We start from the raw sequence: 21387 nt of genomic DNA, 5'->3' as shown, positions 1-21387 counted from the left end.
GCTACAAAAGGACGCAAGGGACGTTGGCTGGCGGTCGTTTGTGACTGACTGGTTGCGGTTGGCGTGTGGGTCCCCAGAATCTGGACCTGGTTTAGTGATGTTCAGTCGCGTTCTGGGCCGTGCCGCAAGGTCGTGCTGTTAGTCTGTGCCTTGGCTGCGGCGGGGCAGTCTTGTTGTTGCTATCTTTGGTACATGCATGTATGGAGAAAGCCTCCACAGCTTCGGCGATATTGAGAGCAACGTATTTCTCGATGACAAAAATGGAAATTGGACATGACCGATGAAGTGTTTACATCTGTGATAACCACAAACTTAGCAATAGCCGAGTCGTAGATAGAATTGTCTTTGTTTTATTACTTGGGTTGGTATCAAACGCCGGGTATCATCGTATACAGCCTTGTTTCCTCCCAAAAAGACGGCCGAAATCCGTTATGTGAGAAAGTAAAAGTGGTTATTAAGCCAGAAGATACAAAAAGGAAAGTCAAATTAAGCCCAAACCCGGGATGAAGAATCATCTCCCAGGGCAATGTGAATACCCTGGGGGTGTGGTTTGCGATGTTGGAAGCCATCGACAAACGCATATAGCTTGCTTCCAGCGACCTTTGTCGTCCATAGTCCTTCAAGTCGTCTTCTTGGCCTGAGTGATGGGCTTGGGCTGGTTGCCCTGTACGACGAAGCGCTGGTATCCGACGACCGCGACGCCGACAATACCAATGAGGACGATGTTTCCTGTCACAGTAAAAAGAAATGTTAGTCTGACTCGCCCCAAGAGAAGAGGAAATTGATGGGCAGGAGGGCGACTATACCTGCGATGAACTTGCCCAGTCCGCCAACCATTTGGGCGAGACCCTCGACGGTGCCGGTGATGAGGTTGACAAAGGACGAGAAGAAGTTGACGATCATGGTCAAGAATCCCCCGATTACATTGGCGATGGTGTTGAAAATGCCTGCAAAGAGGTTGGCGACACTCTTGACGAGGTCTTCGATTGCGGCGAAAAAGTGCGACATTGTGGGCAGAGAGCTTTATGGTGTTTTTTTTTTTTTTTTTGGTAGACGAGTAGTAAGTGAAGGTAGATATCGCGGGTACTTAGAGGTCTTCGGGTTTTTATTTGGGGATGATTGAGTACAGTTGAAAGGCAGCAGGCAGCTACACTACAGTTAGGTAGAATGTCGGACAGAAAGGGTGAGTGACGTTTACATGGCTTCTCCAAACGAGGAACGGGATCAGATCTTTATGACATTTGTGTCTCACGCATGAAGCATTGAATTCTGCCAGCATATCGAGCCAGCAGTGACGCGCAAAACACGGGTTGGACCGTCACCATTGTCCACCTCTTTTGGTCCCTTATACTGTACCTTCAATTTCTAGTAATCCCGTCAGCCACACACAAGTCTTGATGCATGTCACGCACACGGGAGCTGTCCAAGATTTCTGAGCGCTTTGTTGTATGCCAGATTTTAATGACATCATTACTTTCAAGTTGGTTGCCTGTTTCGGAAAGTGTGGCGTTTCTTTGGGCTCTTTGTCGGTGCAGGCCCCTCACGTGATGACCACATTCACGACAATGACGTGCCCAGAATTCGTTTATGAACGCAAAGGTCACGTCGGTATTCCGTCCTGCCACGAGGCTTGAATTAGACGATAGATGGCTACCCGCAAACTTCCATTCCCGACCTTAATGATATATCTGAGGAACCGCGAAACGTGAAGAAACGTATAGACGAGTTAGCCATTGCTGGCTGATTATCAGGGATATCAGGGGGAAATCCCACCCCCGCCTAGTGAGCAAAAATTAGCCAGAAGTCGGCCAGATGTCGACTACCACCGATTTCAAAACCGATGAGACAACTACTAGTCGGCCCATGCCACAAAAAAGCCGAGGCGAGAGCTTCACAAGGATTTCGCACCGAGAAAGTTACCTTTTTGTTGAAGATAATCGCAACCGAAGAATACTGATGGTCTCATAGGGACGCCTTACCAAGCACTTATGTACCATGTATTCCGCATCCGCATCAGGTTATTTGTAGATGTCACATTTGAATAATGAAGAGAAAACAGATAGCCTGGGTAGGTCAGGAGGGTAAGTGAGTTAAAACTTTCTGACTTTGTTTATTAGGATGAGTCCCAAAGCCCGGATCCAAAGTTGGGGCTTTTACACATACAGGAAAGACCGAGGCTGGCGTAACCGAGCTACGAGTACTAGGCCAAAATGTTGTTGAACCACAGCTGGCCGCAGCTGGGGAGGAAGGTGAGGGCAGTAGTCGCTGGTGTTTGATGTAGTTTGGGTCGCCAAAGTGTTCCCAGTCGAAGTGCGCCACGTGCCAATTATATCATCCGCGCAGTAGCAGTCGTGGTGAAAATCGACCTTTAACTTTTTCCAGCACTCGAAACACGAAACTTTAATGTTTAAAACGGTCGCGTCGGGTACCGCGGGGGACTCGAGCGAGACGGAGTACCAACCGGGCGACCCGTCAGGTTTAGGCTGGAAATAGGGCTCCAGGACGTCTCCCAGGTCGTATTATGGGTTGGGCGCGACCTGGATAGCGCTTTCGAGGGTCCGTCGAGCGTCCAAAACAGTCGTTTGCTGGCGGCCGACGCATATTTCGATGTGTTGTTCTGTTTTTATCACCGAGCGGTAGAGTAATCCATGCACAAGAAAAAGAATATTCTCTTTAGCCCGGGTAACCATTTAACATTTTTGACATGTATTCGTCGATGCATTTAGGCGCTCTTAAGTCTAGACTCTGAGAGACCATACAGATACACAGGTTTTGTCGGTGAATTGGCACACGAGAAATGCTTGTTACGCGGTAGCGTTCATTATGGGCAACATGGACAGCGTCACAATTTGTACCAAATATCCTGCGGCATTATTGCTAACAATGAGTGTATTATACTTATAAAGTTAATTAATTCCAAAGATTATAGTTACCGGTACTTCACTTAGTAACAAAGCACCATCGCCTCGGGTGTCTTGGGATAAACGCCTGGCTCGTTATTATGTGGGTTCTCAAAATTGAACCTCCTTTTCCCGCATTTATTTCAAGTCAGTATCATGAATCATGCTGTCGTAGAATCTCCCAACGGACTTCTCCGTTCGGCCCAAGTGCTGACCAGGACTTCCAGGCAACGTTAGCCTTAGCCCAGTCCAACTGACGCATTTACTGTCCACCCTGAATACCTACGTACCTAGGTACACAAAAAATAGAATATCAAAAACGAAGATTTCTGGAACTAGTATCGAATATTTTCTGCTTTGCAAAAATTGAATACAGGCATGTGCAGGGCGTGTTGTACATGCTTAGTAATTTGGATTTTTTCAAAGGATAAATTGTTTAGGAATGTCGCTTTACCAAGGTATCAACTTTGTAATAAGGACGCATAGACCTGTCATGGATGCTGGTCTATTATGAACAAGCTACCCGTGGTGACGGCAGGACTTGCTGTGACCGGAACACGATCATTACTAAAAATACGATTGGGTTGACCAAATGTGGTGCACAACGCAACCATTGTGCAAAGATTTAATAATTGAACGGAGCAGCGGCCGATCCGTGTGGCTAATCATCCACAATGCCTATAAATTACATGTAGCACCTGTGCAAAAATATTGCAACCCAACAGGGTCAACCCCCCACCTTGGTGGTTGCAATAAAATTGCACACCTACTGTAGTAAATTGAAGAATTCAAGGATAAGGGCGTTCGGGTGCAAAGCCCACCAAGGTCTATCTATAGTTGGGACAGGCATACCACATTGTTCAATTTATTAACAGGACAGGCAGAGCGACCTGGGAGTATAAGTTGTACGGCAATTGGAAGCTTAAAGTCTCTTGTCTACTTCCCGTTTCGGCCCGCCCTCTTTCAAACACTCTTCGAAGATACCAGACGAGCTCTGCATGGACGCTCTTTTGCCGAAAGACACTCAAAGAAATTGACAATCTTTAGACTTTACCGTAGGTTTAAGTCGCCTGTTCCCCTCGGGAGCGTCATAAACATCGCTTGTCAGCAGCCAGCTCTAACATAACGGGTTTAGTTTTATTTTTGTTGATGAACAAAAGAGCTGAGACAATGAAATTTGCCCTGATTTTCACCACTGCACTCTTTGCTTTGGTCCCAGACGTCTTGGCCAGTCAGGGGGACTTAAACATCTGGCGCCCAGCCAGAAAACCGACTCACATCCAGGACCCAGAATGCGAAGGGCCAATAATCTGGGACCCAGAAGACGTAGCGAAAAACGTCTGGGACCCAGCAAAAATAGCGACTGGAAGTTACGTGTACGGAGTTTTCTCAGAACAGTCGGCAAGCAATAAAAACGTGCAACTGAAGGAAGATCCGATATGCCAGCTCAAGGTTGCGATGCCAGAGGTCTACAGGAGAGGAAAACGGGTCACCGTCAAATGGGTACATAGAATGACGATATATGCTACCCCGTTCACACCGAAAATCATTTATGACAAGTTGTGCCATGTCGACATAGGCTGCAACCTCTTCTGCAAAACTCTATCCAAGGAGGCATCGGAACGAACAAAAGAATCCACGAGCATTTCAGCCTCTAAGGCCCGGCGTCGTCGGCTTACTTGGCTTGATATCGCAAATGCTCACAAGAATGACATTGAATCAGAGATTCCGGCAATATACGAGACCCCTTCAGCTCCCACGACAGTTGTACCTCAGTTGTCATTTGATGATTTGATGAGATTAGACAAGCAGTCATTGGAGGAAAGAAAAATACTGGAAAAGGCTTTGAATCCATACTTCCCGAATGGCGTGGAACCTCCAGAGAAGGAGGGTGAGCAATAAATACAAAGACGTTCAACGACCTGGAAAAATATCATCAACAAGTAAGGGATTTCGGACGAGAAAGCTCAAGTGCAAATTTGGCGAATATTTTGAACCCGCGAATTTTATGATCTGGTGTTGAAACTAGGGCGTTAATAGCGGATCTCCGGACATTCCCCCTTTGTTTTATATCCTCTATGGCTTAGCATTCATGGCATTCATGGACAGTTATCCCAGTTTTGTTATCTCTATTTTATTTATTCCCCATAATTTGAGACACTTCCTTTTTAAATATGAAGCCTAGCAACTTAAATGTGTCCCCGTTGAGTACTCTACTACTCGTTAGTCTGCCCTTTCAAATATAGCTTGTCTTCGATCAAGGAAGTCACAGAGAAACACACTCCTTGGAATCCCCACGGAGAAACATAGAGTCTGTCGGAGTTCCGGATAGCTAGCTGTAGATGGCTGCGAGGTAACTAGCATCCGGACTCTTTAACCTCCCTGTGTATCAGATATAGTGGACACGCGGCTCGGGATGGTTTTGCGTGCTTCGGTCCCGCCATGATTTCCAGCCAAGGGAGCTGCGCCCTCATTGTCCGGCACAGGAGTTTCGCTGTCCGCTTTCATCAACGGGTCCATGCCGCCCGCAGTAAGCATCACCCAATGAATCTCGCCGTCGTCCTCGTCAACCTCCCAAGGGCCGATGCCTTGAGCCTCGAGCTTTGCTTTTGTAGCATGAACACGTACACCTGCACCCAGTTACAGCGGCACTCCTGTGCTCCATTGATATTGAGCTTGCCCTGCAGCCAGAATGCGGCGCCGGGCGGGCAGAAGAGGTTGACGGTCATGATGAGACACCCTAGGACCAAGACCGAGACAAAAGGTACAAATGCAAAGGTTTGTGTGCTGTAGGTTTCACGTACGCACCGCGCCGCAGGGTAAAGGAGACTCTGTGTACTTGATCCACTTCGCATATTCTCTTAGGCGAGCCGGTTTTCCATTGATGCTGTCCTCCACATATGCCAGGGAGATTTCGGGAGGAGCAGCATATGATGTGGGCGTGATCTGCATCAACACCATGCTTGTGTTGAATAGGTTTGACCTCTCCAGCTGCCATTGGTCTGGAGGGAGTTGCCGTGAAAAGAGGCCGCCACCACCCCTGTTTACGGCTGGTCTTATAAAGTCAAAGGCGCGTAGCATTCTCCCGTAATGGGCTATATCGGCCACTCTGCTGATTCGTGCAACACCCAGCGGGCCAGCGCTTGACTCTGCCGAACATTGAGCTCAATGCCCCAGTCTAGATATGGATCCACACCTAATGGTGAGGCTTCACTCCTTGGCCAGGCGCCGGGACTGGTGCATGTCTTCTCGTTACAAATCCGGTTTTCTCCGTACAGCCAACTGCTTTTGAGATCTGGTCGGGTTCATAAAGTCCGCTTTCATTATATCTTAAGGCTGGGGGTAGCAACCAGGTGCTGTGTATGGGAGTGATGTAAAATGCTTCATTCTTCAAGATTAGTAGTGTGATGTCCGCGTCATGATTGAATTCGATAAGACCGGGTAATGGCATCCAGTCATTCGAGAATCGGTCCCAGCGGCTGGCGGCAAACGATGTAAGGAATCTGTTGAGTATGCATGCAGAACATTAGAATCTTTCTGTATTTCCAGCGCAATAGCCTGCCAGATACACTTACCCAAGGCTGTAAAGCATCATGCCTGGTGAATGCAAGTCGAGTCCAGGTATGTAACTGGTCCCATTGTTGCCAATGCATGTATAGTTCTCATGGTTACCCTGAGGGGCGAGATACAAAGGCTTGTAGAATATACCTGCATGCGACATACCGTAGCTTTTAGAGAAAGAAGCATTTTGAGTTGGGACAGATGTCCAAGGCCCAGAATACTTTTCAGTTTCAATGGGGGCGCACGTCATGATTTTCCGGAATCCTACCTGTTTCTCAGGCGGGCCACTGAATCCCAGCTGTATGTTGGAATTGACAAACCCAGAGTCCGTTTTTATTGCAGTCTTCTGGACACAAAACTCTGCAAAAGGACACGGCGCACCAACGCTGATGCTGATGGGTATCTTGCGCCCGGGAGCATCGACACGAAAGCGGCTCCGAACCATGTGCTGCTGCTCCCGCCTCTAGGCCTGTAGGAATTCTTGACAGTCTGGAAAGCACGATCTGGCACCTTCTCAGCATCGAGGCGGTAAAGACAGCGATTTCAGGGGGAGACTTCTTCACTGAAGGTGCGGGATCCGTCTTCACACTTCCAACTTGAGACAAAATCCGACCCAGCCAGGGGAATTCTCATGAAAATCGATGACGAAGTTGCAAGTATAGCAACGAAAGCGACGGCGATGGCAAGGCTATGCGCATGTTATCTTTGCAAGCCTCATAAACAGCTTAGCTGCCTTGAAAGACGAAAACCGAATGTGATGCCATGGAGATTGCATACACTGTCCCATATACCAGACCCATTTTTCCCGGTAGGGTTCCCTCACTTGTCTAAGACAACCCCTAAGGCAGTGAGAGATATGCACCCGGTGGCTGGAGACATGCATATAGGTACCTGTTAAGCAAAGCTACCCCTCACTGTCAAGGTTTAGCCCACGAACTCTCATCAGACAGGTTTAATGGATGAGTGTGATGAGCGGAACCAGCAAATATGCACAGGTTTCAATAGCTGGAAACAAAATGGCACGAATTTCTTCTGATAACTCAAGCTTGTTCTTGGTTTTATTAGTAGGTCTGTAGCTGATCAAGCCGTCTGCGCATTCCGCCATTCGGGGCCCATCGTCGCACCGCCCTCAACTTAGGTATAGACAAAAGGCAGATGGCCCCAAATACAGTAAATGTTCATCCGACACCGAATGACTTTAGCAGACACTGCAGGGCAACTACACCAATGGCTGCGACTGTGCAGCGCGTCAGGCTGGCCGAAACGCCGGCAAATCCAGTCTCTTGAGGGTGGGTGTCCACGATAAGGGTGAGGCAGATCTACATAATCGAAGTAAGCCTGCTGCAGTACCTCTCAGGATTTGGGGTCTGCTTTTGGGATACAACGACTTACATTTAAAACGCCAGTCGTGGCAATTCCACAGATGAAAAGCATCACCGTTGGCACGCTTAAGTGCGCCCCCCCCCTTTTCTACAGACCACCCAAGCCCTATTGTTGAAAAGACAGAGACCAAGAAATAGTATGGCATTTTTTGCGGTTTGATCAATATTGGCCATCATGCTACCGGACATTCAGTGTTCATCTGGTTGTAAGCAAGAACAGTCCTTGTATGATGCTTGTATAGCATCCAAGTAAGTGTTTACATCAACATGGAAATTGAAATAGCAAAATTTGAAATCGAGAATGTTGCCCATCTGCAAAATAGAGGCGAAAAACGACATTTTGGCCGAGCGCTTATTTCCAAATCCGGCTGTGAGCAAAAAAGATGTGATTATGCGACCACCTTGGCTCGAATAAGCCGAGCCGAAAAGGGAGTCGAGCTTTGTGCTGTGCGGGGGTATTTCATCGTGGAGTTGCAGGCAGCAACTACATTCCAAGTCTGGCATGTTCCGAAGGCTACACCTTGGTACTATACTTTTCAACCAAGTATCTAACATCTTGCTGTATCCTGGCTCTGGTCAGTCATCTACAAATCATTCAATCGTTGGAAAGGTCAACTTACTGCTCCCTGCTTGTTGTCACGCCAGGGAAGTGGCTCGAGTGGGAGAGGTTGAACTCGATTCGAGTAGAGGCGGTTACGATCGTCCCATTGCTCCACCGGCTCGCTGCGAGGCATCTGCTTCATATACTGGTCAAAATAAGGCTTTGAAAAGCCAGCAAGCTCCCTTATCCACATGCCCAAGTCGTACTCGTTATGTGCGTATAGACAAAACGCGTCAAACAGGTCTCCATTGGCCAGGCATGGCTTCAACCCCTGCCCATCAGCCTGGGGAGGATATAGAATACGTGGTATAACTAACCTCTTCAGCGTGCCAAAGGCTTGTTCGCACTCGGCCCATGACCTATTCGCCTTTATATTTACGTCATAAAAAGCGGAAAGGACCTTTATAAAACAAACGTCCAGCTGGAAGTCCAATTATTTGGCTGGATGTTTTGCCTTGGCAGGCCGGAAGGTCGAAGCCGAATATGCCCGTGGGTAATGCGCTTTTCTAATGTATTTCTGCAAACAAAACACAAAACCCGAAAGGTTTTGGCAATTAATCTTGAAAATGATAAGATTTATAATAAGGTCATATACCTCGGAGATGCTAAATTTACCCCATCCGTACGGTGTGGGAACAAGTGAAAAAATCACAATTAAAATTGTTAGAAGCGAGTGAAACTCACCTTGCATCATCTATGTAGCCCCATCATTAAAGGCAGTCTTCATGAAGTAGACCTTTTTGCAGCCATCCGTGAGCAAGGTGGTTACTTTAGACGTCTTTATCTAGACCAAGGCTGCCCAGTCAGTAACGTCAATGACCGTGGTTCCAAGCAGCAAACCTGGAAAACACTCCAGTTAGCCCCTTATAATTCGACAAAAATCGCGGCACAACTCACACTGCAAAACTCTATGGTCTTCGTAAGGGTTACCGCCCGTATCCGTTTGTGAAGTATTCTCGCAGTGGGAAGTCGAAGCCATGGTGATTCTCTGAATGGAGTTCAAGTAATGGTTTAAGTAGCGGTGATCGAGCGGACGAGCTGATGATTTGATGATGATGCTGATCGTTGATCGTTGATTTTGTTCCAACTGCGCTTTGCAACCTTGGTTGGCATTACAAATGAATAGGCGACGCCCTAAATGATCAGCATGCCCGCAGATATATGGGCTACCTTCTTTATGACACATGCGGTAGCGACTGGCGACTCACTGGACTCCATATAGCCACGAGATTTATACAGAACGGAGGGTAACACAAAGCGGTTTGGGATTGGCCTTTGATCTGCCCCTTGACGTGCAGACAATAAATGTTGCAGCTGTGCACGACCCATGGGATGCACCCCCCGCAAATAGCATCACATCGGTCCCTTTGCGTAACTCAGCCAATGCATCACATATATTTGCGCCGAATTCATCAACCCGACAGCCGCATCCAGTTTATCGGTCTCTTCTCTTTTTTGGAATCACATAATGAGGGAGAGCCCAATGATATCACCGCACAAAGACAGCGTCGTAGTCCAGCTGACAGTCTTCCATATCTATCTTGGCGCACGCGGTCATAGAGAAGCTGAATTAGACACCCGGCACAACCATAACTCTATACTTGACAATGGGATGTGCGACCTCTTGTTTCGGAAAATTGCGATATGGCTCATCGATACTTGCCAGAAGAACTCTGTTATCGGAGTAATTGAAAAAAAAGGGAGACAGAAAGCTCCGAGTACTATGATGCAGACCGGCTAGAAAGAGACTCGGAGCCTATACTACCAGCCCGATATGAATATTGGCGATTCGTCAGGGTTACCATACCAAGAAAAAGTCGGAGTTATCGGTGTCCCGTCTGGAAGATGCAGCTGGGTGTCAAGCTTCTCCGACATACCTTTGCGGTCTTTATCTTGGTCGGACTAATTTATTCATTTGGCCAGCATGGTTTGCTTACTTTGAAGAGCGACCGGCTGGTGGCGCGTTGGGTTATGCGCAGCAAAGTCGGCTTGGCTGAATTGTCGCTTTTGAAATAAGTGCTATCAGTTGTTTATTCTGCTTGTTTGCTGACTAGCGACTTCACTGCTAAATATATCTATACGATATGTCATGGACTGCGGATGCCTGTGTGTAACGTCTAATTATAAACTAAAATAGTTCGTTCTGTCATTAGATCCGTTTGGTGGAGCTAGGGAGTGTTGAAAGCACCTGTACAATAAATATGACTTGGAAGCTCTATTTTCTTATTCTCTTTTTTTGTTCCCGCAACTTCAACCAACCCCTTTTGCTCTCACTATCTGTTCGATAGAGATGACGATCTTTACATTCGTTAATTTCCTTTCGCCCAATCCCTAAAGTTTTAATCCTCTACTATCCTGTTTAATAATTTACCTGTCAGCCTTGTAACGGTCCCTCTTAAATTGGATTATCAACTCTCACCATGAAAACTTCGACCAAGTTTAATACCCTTATCACACTCGCCCTGATCACCACGAATACTCTCGCCATCGTGATGCCGACTAATGGCGCCCTCAAGCCGACGAGTCCTCCCACAGGTCAATGCATCATTTATAAAACAGCCCCTGGAGTTAGACTCACTGAAGTCTTTTTCAAAGAGCCAAGTGATACATTCTGCATTAATGGGCAGCTGTGCAGTTCCAGCCCCACCTGCCACATTAACTGCGGACGCGCGCACGATTACTATGAAATCAGAGGTAGTCTCGACCGGGAGTTAACCAGCCTGCCTAAGGAGAGGAAGAGATTTTGTTAAATGTCAGCTTTAAAGACTGGAACTAGACGGATGATTTGTGCGTCATTGAAGAGCAAGTCATCATGGTCGTAGTAGTCAAACCTTGCTGTCTGCTGCTTGGCCATGCTGGCACCTACCCAATGGCATTTAGGAAGGATGGTTAATTTTGCTGTTGGACTGGAAAGAGATCCAAAATTTGCCCTGGGAATCCAACAGTTTGAACAAGTTGATAGCCAAGGGAACAAACGAATACAGTTGCCTTATATAATAAGCTTTTATCAGCAGAATTATTCGCCTAATTCCCCGCCTTTTTAGCATCCCACCATCACGTATCATGGCTGCGAAACGCTATGGTGGAAGTTGAGAGCTTGCTGTGTACAAGTATATAAACCTTGCTGCTTTACAGCGTTGGTAGAGCTGTAGGACCACAGGGAAAGGAGAGTGGTCGACGACCCGGAACAAGAGTGTTGATGCGGCAAAAATGAGATAAACCCAGAATGACAGACCTTTTGGCGTACCATGGCTCCCTAAAATGATTACTAGCCGGTAAGACCTTCTTCTCACAGCGTCGATGGCCAGTGAAGACGGCGTGGCAACGGCCAGTCATCCGCGCCGATGTCTCTCGTAAAAGAGGGAAAAGCAAACAGAACCAGATTTGCATAGGCTGTTGGAAGAGCCAGCATGGCTTATCGGTATTCCCCGCAACTAAGGTTGCTTTCACAGATGCCACCAAGATTAGAGCAGATCTGGCAAGTGTGCAACAGAAACCTATGGCTCTGAGACATCCGCAGATGCATGGAGAGTATTAGATGGCTTCAATATGGGAAATGATAAAAGGGGTAACATTAATATCTTTATTGACAAGAGGGACCTGATAGGGATACTTAGCTCTCGGCTCACACTGCCGAAGTCCTTCAGTAGTCAAGTGGCGACTCCTTGAGACGTAGGCAATCGCTTACACAATCGTAGATTCAATGCCTACTGATAAGGAGGTCATCCGGTTATAAGTCATAAATCCGTGTGAAGAAGCGGCAGACGTAATCGACATGAGGTTAGAGCGGTCGATCATGAGTGGCATTGCGCTAGGGCTTGGTGTCCTAATCCCTTGCAAGAGACGACGAGAAGATGTGTAACCTCCGTTTTCCGGGTTCAAAAGTCTAGTGGAGATGCCATTGAGAAGATGGATGAGTGCTCCCCGCCCTACAAAATGCCAAAGCTCCTGAAAAAGGTACATACGGGATCACTGGCATAGGCAAGTGCTTCGACACACATGCCCGCGTTCCAAACAGCCCCTCAGGTGCGTTGAATGGTGTTCTTTCAGCAAAGACCCTGAGCAAATTTATCAGTAGTTTCAAGCTCACTCGTCCGTCTGCCGTGATTGCCAGGTAATTACTGCGCGTAGCATATACCATACCGGAACGAGCCGGCGGCATCGTCAACCTTGGGGCGTGCCAAGGTTACCTGGAGCGTTGAAAAGGGATTCCATTGGACTTCCCCATTGCAGCTACGATATGGAATCGTTGACTACGCACCGTTGTCACTGGGACCCTGGCACGTCCCACGGGGGTTGGAAAAGCAACGAATACGATGCTGTACTATAGATTTACGGCGAGATGCCACGTCACTACCTCAAACTTCTGGGGACGATGCTAGCGACCCTCAACAGGCCCATTGGGGCTAATTTGCTCGGTCCCGAACCCCTGGATCTGGTATGGCGATGGGGAGCATCCGGGGCTGGGGACGCCTCGGGAGAGAGCACGGCCGGTGCTTGTAAAGGCGTCAATGGGTGATGAAGACGTACTCTGAAGAGGTTTATCGAGGCCGGAGTGTGAGAAAGACTATCACTCGACATTCTGTATCAGATGAGCACATGTCTGTCTGTTATGCCGACTGTGAGTAGAGTATTTACGCACTTAATTTCGGGTGTTATCGAGGCCTCTGTTGGATTGACACGTGCCTGTCGCGTGTTGGAGAAAGAAGGTGGACTGGTTCGAGGTAGAAGCTACCAGACGAAATAGAACCGCGTAACCGCTTCTTGATGTAAACACATTGACAGCGATTGGCTACTTAGCAATTGTGGGCAAAAAAAAAAGAAAGAGGATTAGATGAGAATGAAAGCCAAATATGTTGTCAGGCGAGCAATGCGGGGGATGGAGGAAATGGGACGATTTTGAGATGAATTGAGGAAATCTACCATGTAGGTTTTTAATATTCCCACAACCAAGCAAAATACCAGTAATCCGGTTTTGTTTAAAAACAAGCCAAGACTGCTTCACATCACAGTGCGCTGATTGACTTTTTCCATCCAGGATTGCGTGGTAAGAAAAAGGACTCGATGGTGTTTGGTCGCGTGTACTTGGAGTCTTGGACAGGGGTTTCTTCTTCTGGAAGATTCCCGATCCAGTGGAGCGATGCAAAGACCCTGACAAATCCCGGGTGTGGGGCCAGCTATTAAACCGTTTTGGCGCCGCCACGCTGCATGAAGCTCTTCAACTGTAAGCCGGTTGGATCGGAATGGAATGATCGATCCCCCCCGCGTTGTGATCGTATTTACTCCCCTTCACGTCAGCCCGACTGTCGGCGCTGCATTTTCTTCCTCTTGTCTTGCGGGATTGCTTGAATCTCCAGCAGGTTTTTTTTTACAGCCATTCTTTCTGTATCTAAAGAAATCACGGCGGGTTTCTTTGCTTCCATACTTGAAATTGAGGGAGCGTAGATCTCTTTGTCTGTTTAGAAAAGTGCATAGTACACTCACACCCAGCGCGAACCTTGAATCGGGCATCTCACCTGTGGGCAAGACCACGACACAACCAGGCAGCCACCTCCAGCATTCGCCCAAACAACCACCAGCAACTCTTTGAGTCATCACAACACCCACAGAAATTGATTGTCTACCAGAAATACCTTTCTGTACACCAATCCTTATCGACCGACGAGCAAACATGGCGCAAAACAAACAAGACAGGGCAATGAACCCAACCGCCCTTCTCCTCAAGGAGGAAGGCAACCGACGTTTCCAAGCTGGTGACTACATCGGGGCAGAGGCTTCATATTCAAAAGCGTCGGTCCCACCGCAACCTACAGACCACTACCCACCTCATCCTCTCCCCCAAAAGCTGACCGAACCCCCCTCTCCTCACATTGTAGCATAATCGCCGACCCCCTCAGCCCGACCCTCTACACGAACCGCGCCATGGCGCGCCTCAAGCTTCAGCAGTGGGACTCTGTCATCAGCGACTGCCTCGAGTGCCTCAAGCTGGCGCCCAAGAACATGAAGGCCCACTACTACTGCGGCATGGCTCAGCTGGAGCTGGGCAACCTGGACGAGGCCCACGACCACTCCAAGCTGGCGCACTCGCTGGCCTCGGCCACCAACGACCGCTCACTGCACCAGGTCCTGACGCTGCTGATGCGCTGCAAGACGCTGCGCTGGGAGCAAAAGGAGAAGCGCCGCGTGCGCCAGGACGCCGACCTCGAGGCCGAGCTGCGCGCCATGCTGGAGAGCGAGCGGGACCTCGCCGTGCGCTTCATGGGAAAGGACAGCACCGGCGGCGACGCCGCTGCAGCCGAAGAGGTCAGGGCGGAGTACGACGCCAAGATCGACAGGCTGGAGAAGGTCTTTGAGAGGTCGCGCGCCGCCGCCGATAGGAAGAGGGAGGTTCCGGAGTGGGCCATTGACGAGATCAGCTTTGGGGTCATGGTCGATCCTGTCGTTGTAGGTTGTCCTCAAATCCCGGCCGGGCTGTAGGACGAATCTTGGGGTGGAGTCTTGCTAACATGGCGTTTTTTCTTTTTCTCTTTCTCTGTGACCCCCCTGATCTAGACCAAGAGCGGCAAGTCGTACGAGCGCGACACGATCCTCACCCACCTCAAGACGAACCGAACAGATCCCATCACCCGCGAACCCTTGCACCCGTCCGACCTACGACCAAACCTCGCGCTCAAGGAGGCGTGCGAGGCTTTCTTGAACGAAAACGAGTGGGCTGCCGACTGGTGATGGAGTTCCTTTTCTTTCCCTCTTACCCTCCCTGTTTTTTGTGATCTTACAGTGAACGAGCGTTTTATTTATTTTTTTCTATCCCCCTCACTCGATATGCGGTACACGGCGTGGCTTTGCATGGTCAGGTTTATCGCATTTCATAGCACGGCGTTTGGAGTAAAATGGTGCCTGTTCTATACCTTGTTTTGAATGATGATGAGAAGATACATACTTACATGATATCCTTGTTGGCCTTGTATTTGTGTCTTCGTTTATTTTGTGTTGTATTATCATAACTCGCGATATCAATTGAATCTTCACAGGCATGAGTTACTCGATCTTTGTCAATACATGTACATACTGTCTGCTTCGAAGCGTTCCCGATGGGATGTCTCCGTTGAATTGAAAACGACAGTCTTGGCGACTAGATGTTCGTGTTATAGATGTGGCTACTGATCTATCAAATCACCAACTACTGACCGACTGGTCCAAGGCAGCAAAGAGGACCGGCGCTACCAAACGATCTGGTTTTTTTTTAGGCATATCCACGTCTCAGGTATTCGATCCTGGCCACCATCTTTGAGCGTTTTCAAATGACACTACACGGTGGCAAGACAAGTTTTGACCCCAACTGTTCACTTCACCTGCTTGACTGCTGTTCATTTTGTATTCAGACCATCCAGTCCAACCTAATCTACATATATTCGTGTATAATGTACTCTCATGTGCAAGAAAAACAAACAAACCTCCGTCCGCACCGCCGACGGCAAGTGCTTTCTGTTGTTACATTATTGTGTGATGAGCAGACGATGGCATGAAGGAAAACAAGCCAAATCGAGAAAAGTAACAATCGTTATTTGCCTTGCCATATGCGAAACCAATTCAACCGCTCGAACCAACGCTCGCCCGTTTTGCTTTTGCTCTCGTGTGCACTCGTCCCAAAGATTCGTTATTACAATGATAAGAGAAGAAAGCCTCCCAGTGATCCAGAAACATGGCAAATTAGTTGTCAAATCAAATAAACGCCCCGTTATTGCCGCCCGGTGGCGGCATCCGTGATTGTCTGGCTGGCGGACTCCCACGATCCCTCGATGAGCCTGGATCCCCGGAACGATCACGGCTTGCTGCCCGAACATCGTTGAACCTTTTCCGCGAAGCCTCGTACTCGGCCAGGGAGGCTTCTTCGGCCTCTTCCAGCGTCTGTCGAGATCTCGGAGGGCTCTCGGTGATACCGCGGCCATATCTCGCCCTAGGCGGCATACTCCTACTCTCGTCGCTGTAAGCACCGCCCTCGTCGGGAAGGAGCTCATTCTCCTCCGATACCTCATCATACTGAGGCAACGTAGGCAATGACTTGATGTCGTTTGTCACCAACCCTACTCTCTCCTCCTCGCTAGCGCCCTTGGTAATAGGACTTGAGTATCCCCGTCCAGTACGGGGTCTTGGCTCCTCGATACCGTCAGATCCAAAGCCTCCTGGAGATGGCGATGCTTGGTTCTGGCCTGCGCCGCTTCCCCTCATCCCAAGGCCTAAGCCCATCTTTTGGAAGCTGAACTGTCGACGTGCGCCGCCGTGTGGCGGCGGCGTCGGGGGTGGTCCTAGGCTGCTCAGGTCGCTGGCGTTCGAAGGGCCCCTGCGCCTTCCAGCAGGTGCGCTGCGGCTAGTTCCGGGAACGCTCAGGGTGCTCCCTTGGTAGTATTTCCCGTCCTTCTTCTCTGGGTAAAGCCCAGCTTCCAGGTCCTGTCCTGTCTGCTGCAAGTTCACCTCAGTCAGTTGAACTGGATGCATGGGGCTATGGATGCTCTCCAGGCCTGGCCGCGCGCTATGCCTTGCCGGAGTATCCCCATCCTTCACCATTATGCTTCTGGCCCTGGAGCGAATTGTCCCAACAATGCTAGACATGGCGCCTGGAGTAGAGGGCCTGTCGAGAGCGTCGAGTTCTTCCTGTGTAGGGAAATGTGACCACCCGAGAGGCGGGTGAGGTGTGGGTGGCGGGATTACAAACGGGTTGGGTGAGGTCATGGCTCGTGATCTCCGACTGCCGTAGGTAGTCCTGCGTCTCCTGAGACCATCCCACTCATATTGTGCCGTGGCGTCTTCATTCACGGGATCCAGTGTCTCGGCCTGTTTTTCTTCATGTAACCGCTTGAGCTCCTCTGCCTCCATACGCATACGAGCGGATGAAAGCCTTCGGACAATAGCAGCAGTTCCACGAATAGCATCTGCTTTAGGCTCAGTCTCGGGCTGCTCCTGCTCGGCAATGGTGTGGATCTGGTCAAGGTCACCATTGAAAACGGCTGTATCGGGTACGTCCTTGGCTGATTTGGACAGCTGCAGTAACACAACGCCTGCGCAAATGGTGAGAAATCCGAGAACCACAGTGATGATGGATGTGGGTGTGCCCTTGAATCCTCGGAATAGGACGGTAGAGGTGATGATTGTGGTGCTGGTAAAGTAGACATAGTAGGTAGGCGTAACCATGGCAGCGTTGAAGAGATTCAAAGCTTTCTGTGAGTTTGTCAGTATCATCCTGACAGTGAGGGAATCCTGACAGGAAAGCTTACATTCAGGAAGATGATTTCAGTGAGCAAGGTGGCAATGACAAAAGCCAGCAGCACGTAGGTGAACCATTGGTTAAACTGCGGCGTGCCCCCAATCTGAGTGACAATCGCAGCCCCCAGGCCCTGTGTTGCAACTACACTCAAGCCTCCGATCCACGAGCAGATGGAGATATAGACAAGCATGTTCTTCTTGCCCCAGCGCGGTCCACAATAGAAGGCGGTGATGGCGCTGCCGATAATGATCACACCTGTATATGAAAGAAAAGCCGGGTGTATGGCGAAGGCTTGCATCTGCTCAATGGTTGCAACGGACGACTCTTGTGGGCCGTTCATGACAATGACCACGGACCCCACGATGCACAGGAAGCACGACACCTTTCCGACCAAGCTGAGGCGCTCCTTGAGGAATATGGCAGACAGGATGGCTGTAATGACGACGGACAGAGCTCCGAGGGGAGTGACCAAGATGGCATCGGTAAAGGCATACGCAACAAAGTTACATATCTCTCCAATGATCATCAATATCATGCCGGTCCACCACCAGAAGTTCTTGAGGTATCCATAGCCCTCGCCGGGTTCCTCGTTGTACTTCTCGTTGGCCTTCAGCAAGCCGTACTTCTTGAGCACGAACGAAGTGCCTATGAAGGCGCCAGAGGAAATGGCCAGTATTATACCGACGAGTTTGAATATTGGGGGTCGTGAAGCAACGTCGCCGCCGCCAATTCCACCCGAACGGGCGTATAGTTCATGCGCCGTCGCCATGGCGTCTGCTGTTGCATCCATGATCGCTCGAGTTGGTTCGGCTTGGCGGAGAGTTTTGTCGTCGGGTGATTAGAGGAACGACGAAGCTCGTCACCGGGGTGACTCTGGGGAGCTTCAACCCCAAGATTGCCGGGGCTTTTCTTTTTACTGACTGTTCTGTTTTTCTTGTATGTATCTTGTAGTTTTGGTCTATCGATTTAATTCAGTTCGTGGTTTGTGTTTGCAAATATGCTTCAAGCGACAACGGCCTGCCGCGTGCGACAGCATAGAATTGACGGGCGCAATATGGTTCGAGCAAATGTTGTAAGGGGTACTAAGGTTTCGGGAAGATTTGGCGGAAAAAGATAAGTTGAACCTGTGCAGCTTGGCGGGTGTTCGAGCGGGAGTGGACCGTTGGGACCGTTTAACCGCCAGGCCTGGTCTGGTCTGGCCTGTTGTGCAGGCGAACTATTGGACGATTCCTGCGATCCGATTGCAGGCACAAGGTCAAAACATCAAGTCTCTTACGTTAGTGCCTCCTTGCCACCTTCCCAACCTGTAGGGATGAGCTGTTGGCGTCGTGAGGTTCGTTTGACGTTCCCTGTACCTGGGAGCAGACCTTTCGGATGTGGTGGCCGATGGATCGACTGGTCGAGGAGCACACTTTGACAAGCACGCCAAAATGTACGCTGAGACGGTTGCTGTGTGAGGGCTGGTCGTCAGGGGGGAAATTGTGGGGTTCACCCCTCAAAGATGGTGTTTGGCGAGATGTAGCTTGATAGCAATTGAGTACCTAGGTAAGCAGGGTAGATAGGTAGGTTTTTTTGGGATAGTAAGGCTGTAATGCAGCTAGGCAAGCTGTGGAGCGATCTCCATAGATTCAAACGGCAGCGGAAAAAGTAAAAAGGTTGACATGTTTGGTTGTAGAAAGTGGGATAGGAGAATCAGGAAAAAAAGAATAGGATGATGCTTGGGAAAAGAAAGATTGACGATAATACCGCGATAGGCAAGTATTGACGTATTTCCACAATGTTTCCAAGCATAAAGTGGAGCGCAAACCGGAAGTTGACACGGGTGTTGATCGGGCGACCGAATGGCGCTAGAACCTGGAGACCATGGGAAGTGGGGTAGCTGGCGCTACTTACCAGCCCTCGTACAGTACTGGACCAGTTCTACATAGTACAGAATCGCTGGACATGTGGGTACCTAGGTATTTACCACAGTCGAGTTTGAATCACATTTTTTTACATTGGACGATACGAATTGCAATGCGTAGTAAATGGCAAGAAATCGACTAGAATACATTGAGGAACGTAGGCAGGAAAAGTGGTCTAAGGGGGTAAGGTACTACTGTAGCTTGTGTAGATACCAGGATTTGTGTGGGTAAGTTTGGATGTCCGCTAAATGATCCGCGGATCCAGATAATGCAATACATCAGTAAAATGTTTCGTCAAGCCTCCGTTGCTCCTCAACAATGGAACTTATCATGATGTCTTTAGCCCAAGACTTGGCTCTATGTTCATAGAGCTGTTTGTTGATATGGGACGTTAGGTATCTGGAACTAAAACAAGGTTTAAACTACAATCAGAACCTAGATCTTGTGTCAACTCTTGACCAATCGTCCTTATGCAAAGCTTCCATGACTAGCTGACGGTTGTACAGGTCAGGAACCCACAGTACAAGCAACGACAGTCAAGGCACATCCTTTCAAATGTCACAATCTTCATTCCACTAAGAAGAAAAGTGCAGGGGTCAACTAAGAAAAAATATTCCAGGGTGCCATGGGGAAAGGTTCGGTGATGCAATTTTGTGAAGAATACTGTCTTGATTGGTCAACAATTCGCCTGGCAAAACTCATCCACCACTGTTGGATTGGCAGATTGACCCGGATTTCCGGTCGTCGAGGGTTTACAGCAAGACAATGCTAAACTAGTTCTGGCTCAAGTAGTGTCCTCACTGTATAAGTGGTAGACCACAGCGGAGAAGGCAAATAATGATCAAGGCTGTACTGTACGTATGTACCGTATTGAACAAAAAAAAAAAAAAAAAAAAAAAAAAAAAAAAAACAATAAAGGTCCTTGCACCAGAGCCTGCGCGCCGCTTACCCGCTCTGCCGCGAGCCTAGTATGAAAGAGTCGCACAAACGCCACTCAATTTCGAATACGAGGAGTTGCGATTTGTTACGTGTTGCTGGCAACCCCATGCATAATTTTCGTGGCTATGCGATGCAACACGAAATCTCCCATTATGGTATTGGCCGAATGCAGAACACTGCCGCAAGCGTTTGCGCAAACGAGGGTGGGGAGGTGGACAAATGCAGTGGCGAAAGTGACAGAAATGTCAGCTTTTGACGGCGCCGATTGGACATGGCGAACGACCTTGAACACGAAAGGGACTAGTTCTGACCTGTGCTGCAGGGCAGTGACTCGCAATCGAGTGCAAGAGACTGCCTTTCGGGGTCTCGCGGCCCCGATGATAGTGGTTTAACGCATGGTCGAAAACTCTTTTACTCGGAGGGCTGACAAAGCGGTTTAAGACACTTTAACGGCAAATGGCGGTTACCTTTGCGGTGTGTTCGGTTTTTTTTGTCTTTTTTCGTCACCGAAAGTTGTAAAGATATTCAACGACCATGTTCTTCGAGCGGGCAGGTCAATAGCTAGGTTAATAGGTAAATAAATACCTAGGCAGGACCTGGATAGGCAACCAGGGAGAAAGTAAATACAGGTAGGTAAACGGGTACCTATTCAAGTACAAGGCCTTCATATTTCTATCTACCACATACTTGGCTCTACACCCGCTCCAGCGGGACACCAAAAACAAAGTAAGGAATAGACATGGAACAAAGATTACCAGTGGATGCTGAGAGGGTGGGGGGACAAGACCCATATCATCCCCTCCCCTCTCTCCTCGTCGTTGTTGGTGGTGGTAGCGGT

The 21387-nt window shown here is 48.9% G+C and overlaps 5 protein-coding genes across 5 annotated transcripts; 1 reads left to right on the top strand and 4 right to left on the bottom strand.

Annotated features, from left to right (window-relative positions):
* Positions 1-434: 434 nt before the first annotated feature.
* PgNI_03548 (uncharacterized protein) lies at positions 435-1008 on the bottom strand (the record flags this gene model as incomplete). Its single annotated transcript, XM_031123602.1, has 2 exons — positions 435-729; positions 807-1008. The coding sequence occupies 2 exons, from the start codon at positions 1006-1008 to the stop codon at positions 620-622; spliced, it is 312 nt and encodes a 103-aa protein (XP_030983358.1). The 3' UTR covers positions 435-619.
* Positions 1009-5273: 4265 nt separating this feature from the next.
* On the bottom strand, positions 5274-5981 carry PgNI_03547 (uncharacterized protein; the record flags this gene model as incomplete). Its single annotated transcript, XM_031123601.1, has 2 exons — positions 5274-5506; positions 5705-5981. 2 exons carry the CDS (start codon positions 5979-5981, stop codon positions 5274-5276), a joined length of 510 nt encoding a protein of 169 aa, XP_030983525.1.
* Positions 5982-8357: 2376 nt separating this feature from the next.
* PgNI_03546 (uncharacterized protein) lies at positions 8358-8800 on the bottom strand (the record flags this gene model as incomplete). The annotated part of the gene is made up of 3 exons (XM_031123600.1): positions 8358-8402; positions 8464-8727; positions 8762-8800. The coding sequence occupies 3 exons, from the start codon at positions 8798-8800 to the stop codon at positions 8358-8360; spliced, it is 348 nt and encodes a 115-aa protein (XP_030983526.1).
* A 4988-nt stretch (positions 8801-13788) lies between these two features.
* Positions 13789-15673, top strand: PgNI_03545 (uncharacterized protein). The gene is made up of 3 exons (XM_031123599.1): positions 13789-14234; positions 14321-14888; positions 14997-15673. Exons 1-3 carry the CDS (start codon positions 14116-14118, stop codon positions 15168-15170), a joined length of 861 nt encoding a protein of 286 aa, XP_030983527.1. The 5' UTR covers positions 13789-14115; the 3' UTR covers positions 15171-15673.
* A 126-nt stretch (positions 15674-15799) lies between these two features.
* On the bottom strand, positions 15800-19655 carry PgNI_03544 (uncharacterized protein). Its single transcript, XM_031123598.1, has 2 exons — positions 17717-19655; positions 15800-17660 (listed from the first exon to the last, which is right to left on the bottom strand). Exons 1-2 carry the CDS (start codon positions 18494-18496, stop codon positions 16167-16169), a joined length of 2274 nt encoding a protein of 757 aa, XP_030983528.1. The 5' UTR covers positions 18497-19655; the 3' UTR covers positions 15800-16166.
* Positions 19656-21387: the final 1732 nt, after the last annotated feature.

This window comes from Pyricularia grisea (genome assembly GCF_004355905.1).
Source record: "Pyricularia grisea strain NI907 chromosome Unknown Pyricularia_grisea_NI907_Scaffold_2, whole genome shotgun sequence".
NCBI lineage: Eukaryota > Fungi > Ascomycota > Sordariomycetes > Magnaporthales > Pyriculariaceae > Pyricularia > Pyricularia grisea.
Note: the sequence above shows the minus strand (reverse complement) of the source record. Positions and strands in the feature narration are given on the sequence as shown.

Coding starts and splice junctions, on each gene's coding strand:
- PgNI_03545 (XM_031123599.1), top strand. CDS start 14,116: ATGGCGCAAAACAAACAAGACAGGGCAATGAACCCAACCGCCCTTCTC. Junction 14,235..14,320: donor GAGGCTTCATATTCAAAAGC/GTCGGTCCCACC, acceptor CTCACATTGTAG/CATAATCGCCGACCCCCTCA. Junction 14,889..14,996: donor TCATGGTCGATCCTGTCGTT/GTAGGTTGTCCT, acceptor CCCCTGATCTAG/ACCAAGAGCGGCAAGTCGTA.
- PgNI_03544 (XM_031123598.1), bottom strand. CDS start 18,496: ATGGATGCAACAGCAGACGCCATGGCGACGGCGCATGAACTATACGCC. Junction 17,661..17,716: donor CTGAAATCATCTTCCTGAAT/GTAAGCTTTCCT, acceptor ACAAACTCACAG/AAAGCTTTGAATCTCTTCAA.